Raw genomic sequence first — 16,297 nt, 5'->3', positions numbered from 1 at the left:
CTTCCGGCTGTGACCGGAAGAAGCGATGGGATTACTATCTTGTTCACAAGAATATCAATATCTTGAACACAACCCGTATGGACCTATGGACCTTCGGGGGCATCGGTAATAATACAATGTAGGCTACTAGTTCATTTGTGTCAGCAGACTTTGTACCGTCCTGCTACTAAAAAATAATATAATCATGAAATACAGCGACAGTTTAATCGTTTATCTCGTAAAACCAAAGAAGGTTGTAACGAACTGAGATATTAACCCTGTGCTTCCTTATTCGATTTAGCCTTGACGCGGATCATCTGTATGCAAATGAGAATGCACTTTCAGACCAGCATTTCACTTGTGTTGACATGGAGGAAAATTATTATTAGTTGTCATTTACAATTTTCCGGGTGAGCTGTGAAAGCAAAAAAAAAAAAAAAAAAAAGAATAGTGCATGCTGCTCTTTCCGCTTGCTCATTGAGACAAAGTCACATACATTTTGTCAAATTATGTGGCATAAAAATGTTTTGTATTGAACCACAAGGTTAGCCTGGTGGTTTATGAAAAATACCTGCGAAAACTCGAGAAATTATCTTTGCACGCGTTTAATGCGTGCTGTTGTTGTATTTGCGCATGTGTGACATTTCGGATTGACAACAAAGATTGTCTATTGTCTCATCATTTGAGATTGATCATACAATATTTTCAAAGACTGAAAGTAAAATAAAATGAAGTAATGAAGAGTTAGAAAGTAAATTTTTCTTTCTGAAAGACTTATTTAATCAAGCATTTGCAAACAGTTAATTGAATCTGGAGATGTTATTATATGAGGGGAAAATAGTTTCAATACTTTATGAAGTTTACAATCAGGAGATTAATCCCTGCCCATTTTATGTGTTTGAGTTCATTATAAGCCAAATATTGAAATTCAAAATCACCAAGTGATGCTAATGTCTCACTTGAATTTTCAGTCAACAGGAAGGACAAAATGCCAAATGTGTAAATATTTCAATTTGAGATGTAGGGGAGTAAAAGCACCGTTGCATTAAAAGAAAAACACTAAAGTAAAGGCGGCCAACCTTTACACCATAAAAAAATGTGAATAAAATGTTGGACCTAGTCTATCTTCTAAGCTACATTAATTTTACGACTGAACATACTAATTAGGCTAATTAATAAGCCAAACTTTTTTTTTTTTCGGATGACCAGCTGTTTAAATTTTATCGTGGGTTCTCACGTTATAAATGATTATTGAAACTGTACCCTGTTGAGGTCAAAAGTAGCCTATTGGTTAGGCTACATTTTCAAATACATAAAGAAGCTTATTTTGGAAAGGAAGCGGGACCTTTGTTTTTGCTCCACCTATTTTTTGTGACGAGTGATCCTCTCAACTGTTTTCCCATCTTTGGCCGAGTCAGCTGGTTGGACGATATCTTTGACAGCCTCTTGTTTACATGTTTCATCCTTTAGCAGTGTTTCCACCTGCAGCCCAGTGAGGAGAAGGGAGGACAGCAGCCGGTGAATGAGCATCACAAGGAGACGTCCCGCCTGTCACGGATAACAGTGACGGTGTTGTTTGCCTTTCTGTTCAGTCTACTGGAAGCGGCTCCGTCTATGCAGCGTCTGAATATCTCCTGGTCGCAGAAATGAGTGGGAGAGTGGGAGACCTGAGCCCTAAACAGGCAGAAGCACTGGAGCAGGTAACTAAGACTAGAATAATATTAATACTGTTTAAGGCTACTTCCGTATCCTCGTAACTGTTACATAATCAGTAAAACCCGTCGTCTATAAAACACAGATTATCTAAATTTAGGCAAATGTGAATAATGTTGGATTGTTTTACAGATCCGTGTGTTGTTACTAATAATAATTTTTGACCACTGGTGGCACATTTACCATATATCTCTGAGGAACTAAGATACTTTATTTGAGTATAGGCTATTTTCATTGATGCACCTAATAATAGCCTGCTTCACTATACTTGACTGCCTAATTTGTTTTCTATTCAGACCAATGCTAGCCTGAGAAATACAGCCTAGTCCTAATCATGATGAACAAAATACTTATATTCTTTCAACTAAAGGCCCTACTGGAGTAGTCCCTTGGCAATTGTTTTGTTTCTGTTTTATGTACCCTAAATACAGAATCACCTTGATTTCAGTTTTTCTATCACTGAAACTATATGCTACATTTTCAATGTTAGTGCAATACAAAACAGAGATCAGGTCTTAATAAATGATCAGTGAAGGCATTATTTTTAATTAGTTTATTCTCATGAGAAAAGCTGTAATATAAGACATTGTTTTTCTTGACTTTATAATGTCTTCGTTTACTTCCACATCATTGTTTTTAATGTCCTGAATAGTTAGTTTGCTGTGATTTGTTGTCATATCAAAGTACCATACCTATAAGTTGAGGCCCAACGTTGAATTCCACCATACGGCTCAAAGTAAGTTGACACATAGTTCACTTTGTTTTACATGGTCAGGTCCAGGCTTTTACGGTCAATTTATGACCCAATCTCTCTGAGAATAGTGCTTCCAACTTTCCTGTTTTAAACCTGACTATGATGCCATTCTCTGAGCAGTACTTTCCAAGTTTAGTGTCAAGAAACATCCAATGAGTCGCCACTTCATCCCTGTACAACTCTGTATTGAAGAAAAACTCCTAAGATAAATAAATCATCCATAAGAAATTGATCTTAGGATAACTGTTAACCCACATTTTCTATTATTTTTAAGCCAAACAATTTACCACAAAACACACGGGTCCTCATGCTCTGTTCTGGTGTCCTCATGTTTTTGGTTGTGCCCTGTACTAGATAAAACTTTTAAGTGCCCTGACTCACGTGGGTTGACTTGTTGACTGTTTTAATCAGTATGCAAAACATTTCTACGTTCATCGAATTCATCATTGAATATTTAAAGCGTGTAAAATAATTAGTCACGGAGTCATATGTTTCACCAGTATCTGGAAGTATGACCTACTAATCATCTGATATGAGGGGAACTAAACACGCTGACTCAAAGAAAACCACTGTATGTCAAGTCTGTTGTTTACCGCAAGAATAATAACTATAACTGGAAAATGTGGTTAAACTTTTCCCTGAATGTCTTTTATCAGTATCGAATCCTTTTCTTGGCTCACTTGCAAAAGAAGTCGATCACTTCTGTTCCTTTTTTCTCTGGCTACAGTTTCGAGAGAGGATACAAGATATTCTTCCTCAACTTCCTGCGCAGAATGACCACTTCTTGTTACGTTGGCTGAGAGGTGAGTTGCCTTTTCCAGGACCACAGGTCACCATCCTGCAGAAAAAGCAAAACCTTGATTCCGTGAGCCAATGATTCACCATTATTATGGTAAATTAGAAATAATTTGCAGATGATAATTTGATTTAAATGTGAAAAATGTGGTACAATTGCCGTTGTACTTGTGCAATAAGCAGAAGCTGCTGTGGGTTTTTCTACCAGAAAGAACATGTGGCAACTAATTCAAGCAGCCCTGTGCACAGTGGTTGAGAAAGAGACTCACATGGTTTAAAGTGTGAACACAAACCACAAACCAAAGTCTGACAAATCACTCAGAAGGAGCTAAGCAAGACAAGATGGGTTTTTTTGTTCTAAATGGGCCCCATTCCAAGATTCTGATTTCCTTTGCATTGGTTGAGGTAGCATTTTTAGGAAAAGATTCAAACAATTCCTCAGTTCAGTTTCCTTAAAAGACATTTATTTAAGCAGGAAAGAAACTCATTGAGATTAAAAATCTCTTTTTCAAGAGTGTCCTGGCCAAGACAGGCAGCAACACATTAACAGAGTTTCACACGGACAACAAGCAGCCAAACATACAAACACAAAATACATTAGACATTAAAAGAGACAAATAACAAATCCGAACAGCAAATGTTTGTGAATTTGAATGTAAAGAAAGCAGACGTACTTTCTTTCTTGCCTTCTATACAGTAATGTTTGCTTTATGCTTTATTGTTGTCTCATAGAAAGAAGAATTGTCTGAATGAATAATGAACAGTTACTATAATACTCAGTGATATTAAAATAGATTTGTTTTAATGACTCACAAAGATTTAGAGATTTGGACTAAAAAATACACTTTCTCTCTTAGATGAAGTGTGGCTAAAGCATGCTCTGATTAAATGAATGACAGAAAAAAGAAGCAGAATGAACATTACCTTGAACTTGTAGTCCACTTCACTGTTCAGGTATTAGAGTAATTAAAGCCAATTAACCACATTTGACCTACAAACATGTTAACTTTGAAAAAAATGTTTCTCCGATGAATGACACCCCTCATCTCTGTCACAAGTCTACCATAAAACTCATCACTCTCAGCTTGAGTAGTAAGGGAGCTGATCACCTTATTATAGGTATACTATATTTATCTAACAAATCAAATAAACGTATGGGAATTCATCCTTTTTAGTTTACTTTTTGGTTATTGAGGGACCATGTACAAAACCTAAATAAATCTCAATTAATGAGAGCAGATGCGTTGCTCCAGATTTAGCTGATCAGCTAGATTCCATCTGCAGTCCCGAGGCAGGTATACACATAAAGGATACAAAATACAATACAAAAGTAATCAAAAATAAATATGATTACCCCCAAAAATGTGATAATATAAACAATAATTGTAGGTCATATTGTCCTGGTTTGGAAAGAACTATGAACCGCAACATAAATTGCATCTAATAAGAAAAGGACTTCAGAAGTCCTACATGATACTTCCTGAATCCTGCAGAAACTCTGGTTTTGGTTCTGCATTCAGGCTCTGGAGGAAATGTGGAGCATTGATTAAAGCAGGCCTTGTGCTGATTAGATGTGCAGCAGAGGTCTAGCTCTCTGTGTATCAGGCTAATCCAGGCTAATCGTATTAAAGGCCCACTACAACGGACAACAGCCATTCTGCCAGGAGACACTCTTCAACTGTCCTCCTGTTGCTGTACTGGGCTCCTTCAAGTTTCCTCCCAAAATAGATTCTTATCATTCATCCAGAGTGGCAGTGAAGGTGAATGATCATTAATTTGATGAAAATACATTATTGGAGTCTAGGACTAAATTGTGCCTGATTATAAATTAAGTTAAATAATATTCGCAGAATTTGTGATGTAAAGAAAAAACAAGGTCCTCTTTTGGATCTGAAGCCATTTGCAGTTGAAGTCTTTTGAGCAGTTGTTTTCTCATTCAAGAAAGAATGAAGACAATTTTTTTGTCCATCAAATGCTGCTTTTAAAACAGCAGTGCAGAATTAAGAGTAAATAGAGGGGAGAGCAAACTGAAGTTAAGTCTGAATCTGATTGTCCTGACTTCTTTCGTTATCCAGCAGACTTACCGACTTTGTTTCAGGGAGGCAAATGAGAGCATTCATTGTGTAAACTTCAGAAGAATCAGAATCTGTTTTGTTCACCAGGTGTGTTAACATTCAAGGAATTTGACTCCGGTTAACATTGCTCTCTATGCCTGTGTAAGGAGCCTATGGCAAAACAATCTTGTGCCCTTGCGCAGTTTACATGATGACACTGAACACATCACAGTATGTATGATGATGTCAGGCAGGGTTTTGCAAGTTCAGATATTGGCACCCTACGTATAAACTATCACAGTTTATGACCTTCAGTTTGTGCCTTGAATTAAACAGGATGTGCTTTTCTCTGAGTTGAAGTGTGACTGATCCAGTTAGAGTGTGCTCCTCTCATATGACAGAAGATGGCTTGTACTGGAGGCCAATAAACCTCATCCTCTTCTTAGCAGAAGCAGCTAAACACATGTTTTTCTACATCTGCCCCAAAGATGACTCTCACTCTTAGACTGTATCACTGAGAAACTCCACGTTTAGAGGTAAAGGAACAAGTGTATATGACATCAATGTGCTCTTAAGACTGTACTTACTTTATCAGTAGTTCTGTAGTGTCACACTGCAGTCTGCATATTGTATCAGAGTTCAGTGAAATAGACCTTTGTACCTTGACCCCTCTTCACAGCTCTTCTTAAGCAAAGTTTTAGTCAACAAAGAATTGTCTTTGGACAAAAAAATGCAATTCTCACCAAATCTATAGACATGTGAAAAAACATAATTAAAGTAAAAAGCCTTCTGAAACCATTGTCCCCTTTCAGGGCTGTGTGTGTATTTAATAGTTAAAGGGTTTTAAATTACAAAAGAACTGTAATCATACATGGGTGTGGGGTAATCCGATCATAACACTAATTATGAACTCAAATTCCACTACAATACAGGGCCTGGCCATTTTCTGAAACCTGCTTTGTAATTGTAACTCCCTTTGTGCCCTCTTCCTAACTCCCGCAGTTAGCATACCAAACTGTAGCATTATATACAGTGAGTGTTGTCCAGAGCTGGGCTAAGTCTCAGCTCATGGCAGCAACTCTCACTTTAGTCAGAGTATGAGACAGTAGAGCTTCTGTCTTGGATGTTAGTCAAGTTTATTCCCAGAGGGTCTTTGTTAACATTACGAGAGAGGATGTTACGAGATTCTAAGTTTAAAAATGAAGCTATTTGTTTTTCATGTGACCACGTTAATTTCGTTAATTTTCCGGTAGCTTCCAATGGTGGTGGTTCACGTTAGTTCTAAGAAATTTATATCATGAATTAGAATTTTTCCACTGAGAAAAAATACCCCTCTTCAAACCAAGTTGCAACATCCCGAAGTGTCAAAGCTGCAGTTCCTCAAATGGCCATTTGAGGCTGAAGTCAACCCCCATTGAGCCCAATATCAAAACTCCAGCTTTACAGAAGTATTTAAAAAAAGAAAAATTGGATCTATGTTGCTTTTATCCCTATTTATGAAAACTGAACGGGTTGAATAGTCCAGTTGCCTAAATGCTAAACTGGAGGCTACATCCACTTTTATGTACAGTCTATGTTTGAAACATGGATTCTCAGACTCTCTAACAGAAAAAAAACAATAAGATAACTTAAAGGTGTGTTGGGATGCCTCCTAATCTTTCTCTTAATTGTTGAATTAGTATTTCAGGGATTTCATCCGTTAAGCAGATTTAGGTATGAGGTCATGCAGAATGAGTGCTCAGATCATGTCTGATATTTCCAACAGCTCCTACTCTTGTAGGCTGTCTTGTCTTATACACATTCACATACACTTTAAAAAACACTTAATCATATTTTGTATTTAATTCATTTTATTACAACAGAAGTCTAATAGCATCAAAGATAACTCATCTTTAAAAACACTACAAACAGATCCTGCTTGTTTCACTTTGCTTAACTGAATATCTTTATTATTGTTGTTTCTACATTTTAAACCCTTTTTTATTTACTTTATCTTCTCTTTTGTTTTCATCCAATTCTTCCTCTTCCTCTGTAAGGCACTCTAACGTGTTTTAAAATGTGTTTTATGAATAAACTTAGGTTGCTTAGGCTACAAAAGAAGTTGTAGATTAGCGGAGAATATACTTTAACAGTAGAACTATGTGGTTCTCTGATAACCCTCTCTGACTAAATATCATTAACATCTGATATTTAACACCATCGTCTTTTCATTATCGTACTCTTTTTCAGCGAGAAACTTCAACATCCAGAAGTCTGAGGCCATGGTGCGAAAGGTAAACATATTAAACTTCTCTTTTAGGTTAAGCAGGACATTTATTAGTATCAGCTTCAGTCGTTCTCTTGTAAGAGAGAACAAATCATTCACGACACGACTGACTGAGAGACAACCACAACGCACTCTGTTTCAGTGAACTTGTGTGGTGAAAGTTCAGTTAGCACCGGCACAGACTTTTTCAGCTCAGGGGTGGCTGCTGATTAGAGCCGAGCTGCGTGGTAACGGTTCACTACGGGGAAACTGAGTCATCACAGCCGCCTGAGGAGATAAGATATGGATAAAAGAGATTAAATGAGATCTTAAGGAGACAGTACAGTACAAGCAGCTAACTGAAAGCTATATTTTGTGTGTTCTTGTCCACTAGGGAGCACAAACCACACATTGTAATAATCGAATCTGTATATGTGTAATCTGTCAAAGTTGTTATGGTTAGCTGCTTACTAAGTACTCATTTTAAGTCACGCTTCAACCCACCTAAGAACTCAAATAACTTGCTCTTGTTTGTTCTTCAGTGAAACCCGAGAAACATATCTTGCTCTTCAGATGTTCTATGCTTGGCTAATTCATTCCACTTTATCTCATCTCTTTGGTAGTTTAAATTATTGATGCAGAAGTCATCAAACTAATGACGCCATACAAATAATCTGAAATACACCTTCATCACAAACACCTTGGTTATACATTCACTTGTTGCTGCTAAAAATGATTTTGGGCTTCTAATGATGCCTTAATTCTTTATCTATCAACCAGACTTAATACAAATATTCACATCTAGATATTTAATGGCATGGGAACCATTTACAAGATCTCCAGTGTTTACTGTAGTGAGTGTACACAGCAGTGTACAACTGATCCCCTTCATGCTGACTGTCAGGTGTGACATCACCTACTGTCTGAAACCTCCTAAGCCATTTAAATCACTAGACTGTGCAGGGGCAGATCTGCAACTGTCCAAGCTGTCTACAAGGTAGTTCGGCTATAAACTTAACTTAATCTTCCTACTATTTATTACAACATTTTGCAAAACTGAACATGCTTCTTCTCTATTTTCTACCAGCATGTGGAGTTCAGGAAACACATGAAAGTTGACACAATTACCACAGATTGGCGTCCACCAGAGGTAAAAACCCTTTGAAACATAATCTACTGCAGATGAAGTGTACATAATGGAAATGTATGGAATATTCTTTCTATATATAAAACGTGTCAGAAGTTGCCTTTCTTCACAAATATCCAAGCGTTGTAAACTTTAAAATGCCTGGTGTGTGCAGGTGATAGAGAAGTACCTGTCAGGAGGGATGTGTGGTTATGACAGGGAGGGCAGTCCCATCTGGTATGATGTCATCGGACCCGTAGATCCCAAAGGCCTCTTCCTGTCTGCATCGAAGCAGGACTTCATCAAGTCCAAGATCAGAGACTGTGAGATGCTGCGCAAAGAGTGTACCCTCCAGACACAGAAGGTAAGAAACAGACGTCAGAGTTAGGAGATAAAGCACTCCTGTTCATACTTGATACTGAAATGTGTCTTGAGATAAGTAGAAGTGGTGTTTATACTGTTGCTACAATGAAAACACAATGAGAAGGCAGTCTGGTTTGATTATTTAACTACCCTAAGGATATCCATTACATCACTTGTTCCCATTGTGAGAATCGGGATCACCACAACAGGATTTGATGTTTAAGAGATTTCTTTAAAGGGGTTACTAGATTATTGTTTACATTTGTCTTATATATAGAGATTTTTTCTAGGATTATATTTTGTGTCTGTCTCTTTCTTCAACCAGCTTGGGAGGAACGTGGAGTCAATCACCATGATCTATGACGTTGAAGGTCTGGGTCTGAAACACTTATGGAAGCCTGCTATAGAAACATATGGAGAGGTACAGATAGACACACACATACAGTGTAGATGTTCACCTCATTAAACTTAAACATGATGTAGTATATTAGGTTTGTCTTGATCCCTAAAATGTTTCCTCTATGCCGCCAGATCCTCCAGATGTTTGAAGAAAACTACCCAGAAGGCTTGAAAAGGCTGTTTGTGATCAAAGGTACATGAAGGCACTGCAAACTAACTATAGTCGAGATCAGGGTTGTTAGTGATTCATTGTGTATTTATCTTGCTGGTGAAAACCTTGTGGTTTCCCCCTGCAGCTCCCAAACTCTTCCCTGTGGCCTACAACCTCATCAAACACTTCCTGAGTGAGATTACAAGACAGAAGATCCATATCCTCGGGGGTAAGACACCACACATTACTGCTTCTTATTTATATTTCACCTTAATACTGAATGCACCTCAAACTAAACACTAATGGCAAAGTGTCGCTTTTGTGGTTTGACAGCTAACTGGCAGGAGGTTTTACTGAAGTACATCGATGCAGAGGAGCTTCCAGTTGTCTACGGCGGCAAACTGACGGACCCTGATGGAGATCCTCGCTGTCGGACGAAGGTGAGTGTGTGAATCAAAAAGCCTAACTGCACTGCCATTGGTGCTTTTTTTGCTATTAAGGTGGGCTGATGGTGAGTTAGAAAGACAAGTATCTGTTGCATATGCTTTTAGATTATTTTGAAGACACCAGCACTGTCTTTCATATATGTTAGATGATGCATTCATTAGGATTTATTTCCTTCAAATTATGAACTCACCTTAAAGAATTTGTTCAGTATGTTGAAAAGTCGAGACAGTCCTGTTTAACAGACAGTGATCTGGTACTAAATGCCTAATGCATTAAACATCTACAAGAAATGATTGTTAAAGCATTCAACTTTTTTGAAGCCCTGCACTAGTCATTTTAAAATGTCTAGTCTTATCAAGCATTTGAATCATTTCAACAGACTGAGAAATTAAGTTAAAATGGAGTTCCTCAAGCAGGGACCCTCAGAGGTCCTTAAAGTGTATAAGTGGGTGCCTAGCAGTTCATGGTCCCTTTTTCTTCCATCTCAACATTCCACAATGACACACAGCAGGAATATTTTGGTCATTGCGTTCATGAACTTTCTGTTGGGGAAAAACATGTTGAAGCTGAAATTTGTTGGGGGACATCGGGACAGAGGTTTAGTGGGTCCTTCATATGAAGAAGTTTGAGAACCACTTATGTGAACAATAAAGGAAATATCTAAGGTCCTTTGTTTTCTCTTCTCACTGGAATTTGTGTTTTTGTCTGATGTGACCGACTGTAAATTACAGCACTTCTGTTGCATGGACCTTTGAATCTGTCGTTTATAAAACAGAAATGTATGACTTTATAGATTTTGAGTCATGCACATACAACAGTTATTGCACTGTTTGTCAGACAGTGAAATATGAGCCAGCTTTGCATTTTCACAACAATTGTCAGAGAGACGAAGCTGTCGTGCAGTGGATACAAGTCTATTTCTAACCACATCCAATCAGCCCTCCTGTATACAAATCAGACAAGCCACCCGGTGCCTAGTCAGCCGACAGTGCACTTGCTTTGGTACATCTACTATGTTTTCATAGGCTTCTAATCCTGCCTGGTAGTGTTATTTCAATGCTTTGCAGCTTACAGCTTTGTTGCAGCACAAGCCATGTTGGCTAATATGCATACTGTGTGCACCCGCAATGTTGTGGGTAAAAATCTGACTGGCAAACTATTTCTGACGTGAGTTTCCATCTCACCAGTTTTTCCTGTTACAGTGAAGAGAAAAATACAGATATGATTTGCCTAAACAACAACTGACTGACTGAGTCTGATTCAGGCTACAGTCAAACTGAACACAGTGGATGGAATGTTTTCTTTAGACTCCTGATCATATTATGTTAACTGTGGTTGTGGAAGGGATCATACAGTGTAAAAACCATGTGATCACAGCAGGTCAATGACAAAACAAGGACAATGTCAGACCGGCTGTACAGAGCTGAGATAATCAATACATCTCTACACATGCTAAATGCTTTATCCTGTGACTGTTGATCAGAAATAAACCAGTATCAAGGAACATGTGCAAAAAAAGGCGTGTCGATTTGGTTGCAGATAGTGTGCTGTGTGAATAAACACAGTTAATGAAGAAGGAAATCCTCCTTATTTAAGCAAAAACCTGGTAAAAACCCCCCCTCTTCATCCCTGCTGCATTCCCGCCTCACTGCATAGAAAAAGACGGTGTAGAATTGAGCAGATGCACAGAGAGCCGCAGCTTGAGTAGTCACACTTGACAGATACAACTCTTCACTGACCCTGTGTTTGTTACTGTTTCTGTAGATAAGTAATTGGGCCCAGGACAGATGAGGAGCAGGAAGAACAGATAATCATTTTGGCTGCATTCAAGACTGAAGGACTTGTGATGCTAAGCTGCCAAGTGTTTTTCCCTGTTTAGCCTTTTTTCTTTTTAACATTTTAAGCTAGCTGTGTTCACGTTAAACTATACTGTATTTATTTAAATAGGTTGAGTTAAATTATTAAAGGAGTAGTACAATGTTTAATTAAAACGCTTATTCACTTTTTGCTGAGATTTAGATGACAGTATTTACATCACTTATAAAGCAAGGGGGAAACTAGCTTAGCTTAGCAACAATAAAGGCGGTCGGGGGGGACAGCTAGCCAGGACTAAGGAAGTCTCTGGCTCTTCCTAAAAAAACTCTGCATAAAGCAATAATCATCAGACTTTTTTCGGGCTGTCTGTTGGTAGATTTTGGTTTGCAAGGGATGAACCAAGCTTCATTGTCCTTTTGTTTCCATTTAAGCACTAAGCTGAATATTTGCCTTAATGAATGCTCTTTTTCAAGTGGATGTAAACTTAACTTTTCAATAGATCTAAAAATGTAAAACATTGTTTGTTTGTCATCGGAAAAATGATAGAAAACCTTTTCTGACCTCGACTTCTGATGTCATAGAAGAATCATGTCAGTTTTCTCAGCAATGTGTGCAGCTTCAAATGTATTTATAGTTCATAATAATGGATCAAAAATCAGTGTCCGCCTGATGACATTTTGCTTCATTATTATGGACTATAACAACATGTTTCTTGTGTTCTTTTTGTAATGGCTGTCTTTCTGCATCTTTTCAGTTTGTCTGTGGCTGTGTCCCAATAACGATTCTGATGAGTTCTCCAAGCTTTTTTGGAGAAGTGGTTTTACATGACTTCGACTTCCCTTAAAGTAGTTCCCTGTGCTTTTTTCTGTGTGTGTACTAACTTCATCTATCGTCTGTAATTTGCCTAACGTTAATCATCACCTGCTGTTTTAATGGACACTTAGTTTGGAATAAATGTATCCCTCTTCTCTGACCTTACATGAGGAGCACAGCCCCTCTATATGTGGGTTTGTGAACTGCACTACTCTAAACTATAGTAGTTAATAGATTTTTTAATTAATAAACAGAAAAGTGGTCATGAAAAAGCATTTTCAATTTAGTTTGTTTTTTTTGGTTGGGGGGTTGTACATTTACAAGCATTCAGACAATGTCACAAAGTCACAGTAAGTGATGGTTTTCTCTTTCTTCTTATTTCTTGTACCCTCTTTCAACATTTTATATACTTGTTTTTTAAATCTAAAAGTAAATCTGTTTAAATAATTATATGATCTTTGTGGGCTGCAGATAAACCACGTTGGCCCAGTTCCCACAACATACTACGTACGAGACCATGTGAAGGTGGACTACGAGCAGTGTATGACCATCAGTCGAGGATCCACCCAACAGCTGGACTATGAGATCCTGTTCCCAGGCTGCGTTCTCAGGTCAGATAGAAGTAATATTGTCAGTAGTTATTTAAGACCTGAGAAAATTAAATGATTTACCTATTAACTTGTGTTGTGCATGACACTAAAAATACATACAATTTATTTTTGTAACAAATAACTTTTTTTAAGTCGATAAAGCCATTTTAATAAATGTAATAATATGTATCTCCATCTCCGCAGATGGCAGTTTGCCACTGAAAGTGCAGATATTGGTTTTGGGGTGTTTATGAAAGCTAAAAAGGGCGAATGGAAGAAGGCTGCACAGATGGAGGAGATTGTGCCGAGCCAGCGCTACAACTCCCACTTAGTTCCCGAGGACGGATCACTGACCTGTGAGCGCCCAGGAGTCTGTGAGTAACCAGGTCTTTAAGACTATTGTTCGGAAAGTGTTATAATCTGTTATCATCCGGCCATACAGTAAGTTTTCCTTTGTGTGTGTTTCCAGATGTTTTGAGGTTTGACAACACTTACAGCATCTTCCAGGCCAAAAGAATCAGCTTCACGGTGGAGGTCCTGCTCCCTGACCACCTACAGACCCCAAAGACCCCAAAGACCCCACAGACCAACGGAGGGGCCGTCAACGATGTGCAAGCTGAGGCAAACAGCCAATGATATCCAAGAAGATGATACAGTGTGCCACTGGATCGGTAATGTTTGGCCGCACAAGAAAAAGCACACATTTAAATGAACAGGAACTGTTACATGTTGAAACATGCTGCCTATAAGCCAAAGTGAAATATACGTATTGAATGGAAATGTTAACTCAATATTTGACCCTTTAATTATTTTCAGTTATGCTCATATTCATTTTCAATTTTGCATCCAAAATTTGGTTTGTGTCAAGATGGTTCCCCAGATGCTACACTCCCTTTTGCTTTTTTAGTTTTGAAACCCCAGGGGGTTTTTCCCTGTGTGAAGCCAATTCTTTTATTTTAGCCCAAACAAGGTTCTTGTCCTAAAATCAGTACATTTGGTGCCGAAACTGCAAAAAGCAAACTGTGATTGTTAAAAGCATTTACAACAAGTTTAACACCTGGAGATCACGTGTTAAACTGTAACATTATGCATCTGTGTTTAAGGCCAAAACAGCTTAATTTAAATATTGAGGTCACTTTACCACTGTTGAGGAGTACAACTGCATACTTGAAAATAGTTTAGTGAAGTACAAAGCCTGTTGTGGCTGTAGAGGGACCCTCACGGATTCAGCTGCTCGAATTGCTGTCACTTGAGTCAGTCATGCTTTGAAAAAAAGTCTAAGGGAAGTGAGAAGAAGTCTGTAGCTTACTGCACTCTAAAATCCAAAACAAATCAGTCTGTGTTCATGTTGCGTTGTGGGCAAAGTAGGCGCAAGGTTTTTGAAGGAAAAGAACGTCACTGTCAGATGAGTGAAGTGCTTCATGAGGGGAGCACTCTAGAAATCATCATCTATGTGTTGACCAGTTTGAAGCTTTAAAAATGTTTATAACTCAAAATGTTAAAAAAAAAAAAAAGCACCAAATGAATCAGGTCAGTGATACTACAAGTTGCTTACATGGTAAGTTAGAACTTCATTCCTATGAAATTAGCTGAAGAGAGAATCTGAGTGATCGTCTTAAAAAAACAAGCAAAAAAAAAACAATGATCATAGTCTATAGATTAATTTTATGTCATATATAGTAACCATGACCGTCTATGACTATTCACCATGATATAAATCATTCCCATGACAGTCAAAGTATTGTACTGTGTCTTACTTAATGTATTGTTGTATTATTGATGGTTTTATTACAGTTTTGAGAATTTAAAGAAATGGTGCACATTTAATTTGTCGTAGGTTTTGCTTATCTTTTGAAAACTGTTTACATTTGTTTCTCATTGGATGAACCTCAGGTGTTTGTCTTTCTCCTTTCACATTCACAGGAAACATTCCTTTGTATGTTCAAGCACTTCTAATTTATTTCCAAAAGAGTGTGGGGAGAAACAAAAGATTATTTAAATTAGTCAAATATTAGAGTCTCTATATCAATATATAAGATATTCTGTAATACTAAATATTGTTTTTACAGTGGAACATTCATGTTTCAAAGTATATCTTAAAACTCATGTTAAATTATTGGCAGTGAGTGAAAATGAATCTCTCACCAGGCATGAACTGAATGTCGAGTGAGGCTGAATTTTCTCTTTATTTTCATATTCAGAATGCAAAAACTCTAAGAGAATTTAAGAGAGACTTGTTGATGATGTGATGAAGGTGTGATGTTAACAGCAGTAAGAGAAATGAATAAATCTGTTGACAACTCTCAAAATGCCAGCTTAAAGTGTTTTTAATTCCTCCTTTTTTAAGTCTTTTAAACAATGTAACATGTCCTCCATGCTCCTTTCTTTAAAACTGTCAAAAGATTTGTTGCATTGAGTGAAGAAAGCTTTACAAGGTAGGTAACAAGGTAGCGATGCACACAGAGTAACATTATCATCCATTTGTGTTTCTGTCCACCTGAAAAGTGTGAGGAAGTCTTATATTTGGTTCTCCTCTGAACTCTTTCCCTTACAAAATGAATATTATGGCAACATCTGATTACTTACATTCTGTGCTGTCTGTGATCTGACCACTAGGGGGAGCTGTAATACAAATAGAGAAAAGTGCTTCCATCTTCCTGTTTCGTTATTAGGCATGCACACCATAGACTGTAACGCACACGCAGTCATTTATTTTTGATTTTTCTGAAATATAAATATATTTTTCCAAATTATAAAACAAAAAAACCCTAATATGTTCTGAGTTTCTTCTAATTAGCCCTCTGTCCTGAGTTATTAAAGCTACTCTGCAACATACTTAATGATGCCAACTCAATTTATGTTGCAACCCAAAAATGTTCAACATAAATGTTTCGACACATTTCCCACCCATTTATAGCTGCTTCAGTTTCAGAGTCTTCAGTCTGTAAGCTCTCTGACACTACAATAGGACAGATTGACTTGTACTTTTCCTTCCTTCTAACGGAGTTTGGGGATTTTGGAAATAAAAGTTTGTCACTTTAACACATAGATAA

At 37.6% G+C, this 16,297-nt stretch overlaps 1 protein-coding gene across 2 annotated transcripts; it reads left to right on the top strand.

Moving 5' to 3' along the window:
• The first annotated feature begins 28 nt into the window (after window positions 1–28).
• sec14l8 (SEC14-like lipid binding 8) lies at window positions 29–15,553 on the top strand. 2 transcript variants are annotated; one of them, XM_061038247.1, is made up of 13 exons: window positions 29–105; window positions 1,450–1,679; window positions 3,174–3,249; window positions 7,525–7,568; window positions 8,628–8,690; window positions 8,842–9,030; window positions 9,355–9,450; window positions 9,561–9,621; window positions 9,725–9,808; window positions 9,913–10,019; window positions 13,126–13,265; window positions 13,449–13,618; window positions 13,714–15,553. In XM_061038247.1, the coding sequence occupies exons 2-13, from the start codon at window positions 1,626–1,628 to the stop codon at window positions 13,878–13,880; spliced, it is 1,251 nt and encodes a 416-aa protein (XP_060894230.1). In that variant the 5' UTR covers window positions 29–105; window positions 1,450–1,625; the 3' UTR covers window positions 13,881–15,553. The 2 variants fall into 2 exon arrangements, with proteins under 2 accessions (XP_060894230.1, XP_060894229.1); XM_061038246.1 differs by lacking the exon at window positions 29–105 and having other exon boundaries at window positions 1,383–1,679.
• The last annotated feature ends 744 nt before the right edge of the window (window positions 15,554–16,297 follow it).

The sequence above is a fragment of the Labrus mixtus genome, chromosome 5 (genome assembly GCF_963584025.1).
Source record: "Labrus mixtus chromosome 5, fLabMix1.1, whole genome shotgun sequence".
Classification (NCBI taxonomy): Eukaryota; Metazoa; Chordata; class Actinopteri; order Labriformes; family Labridae; genus Labrus; species Labrus mixtus.
Note: the sequence above shows the minus strand (reverse complement) of the source record. Positions and strands in the feature narration are given on the sequence as shown.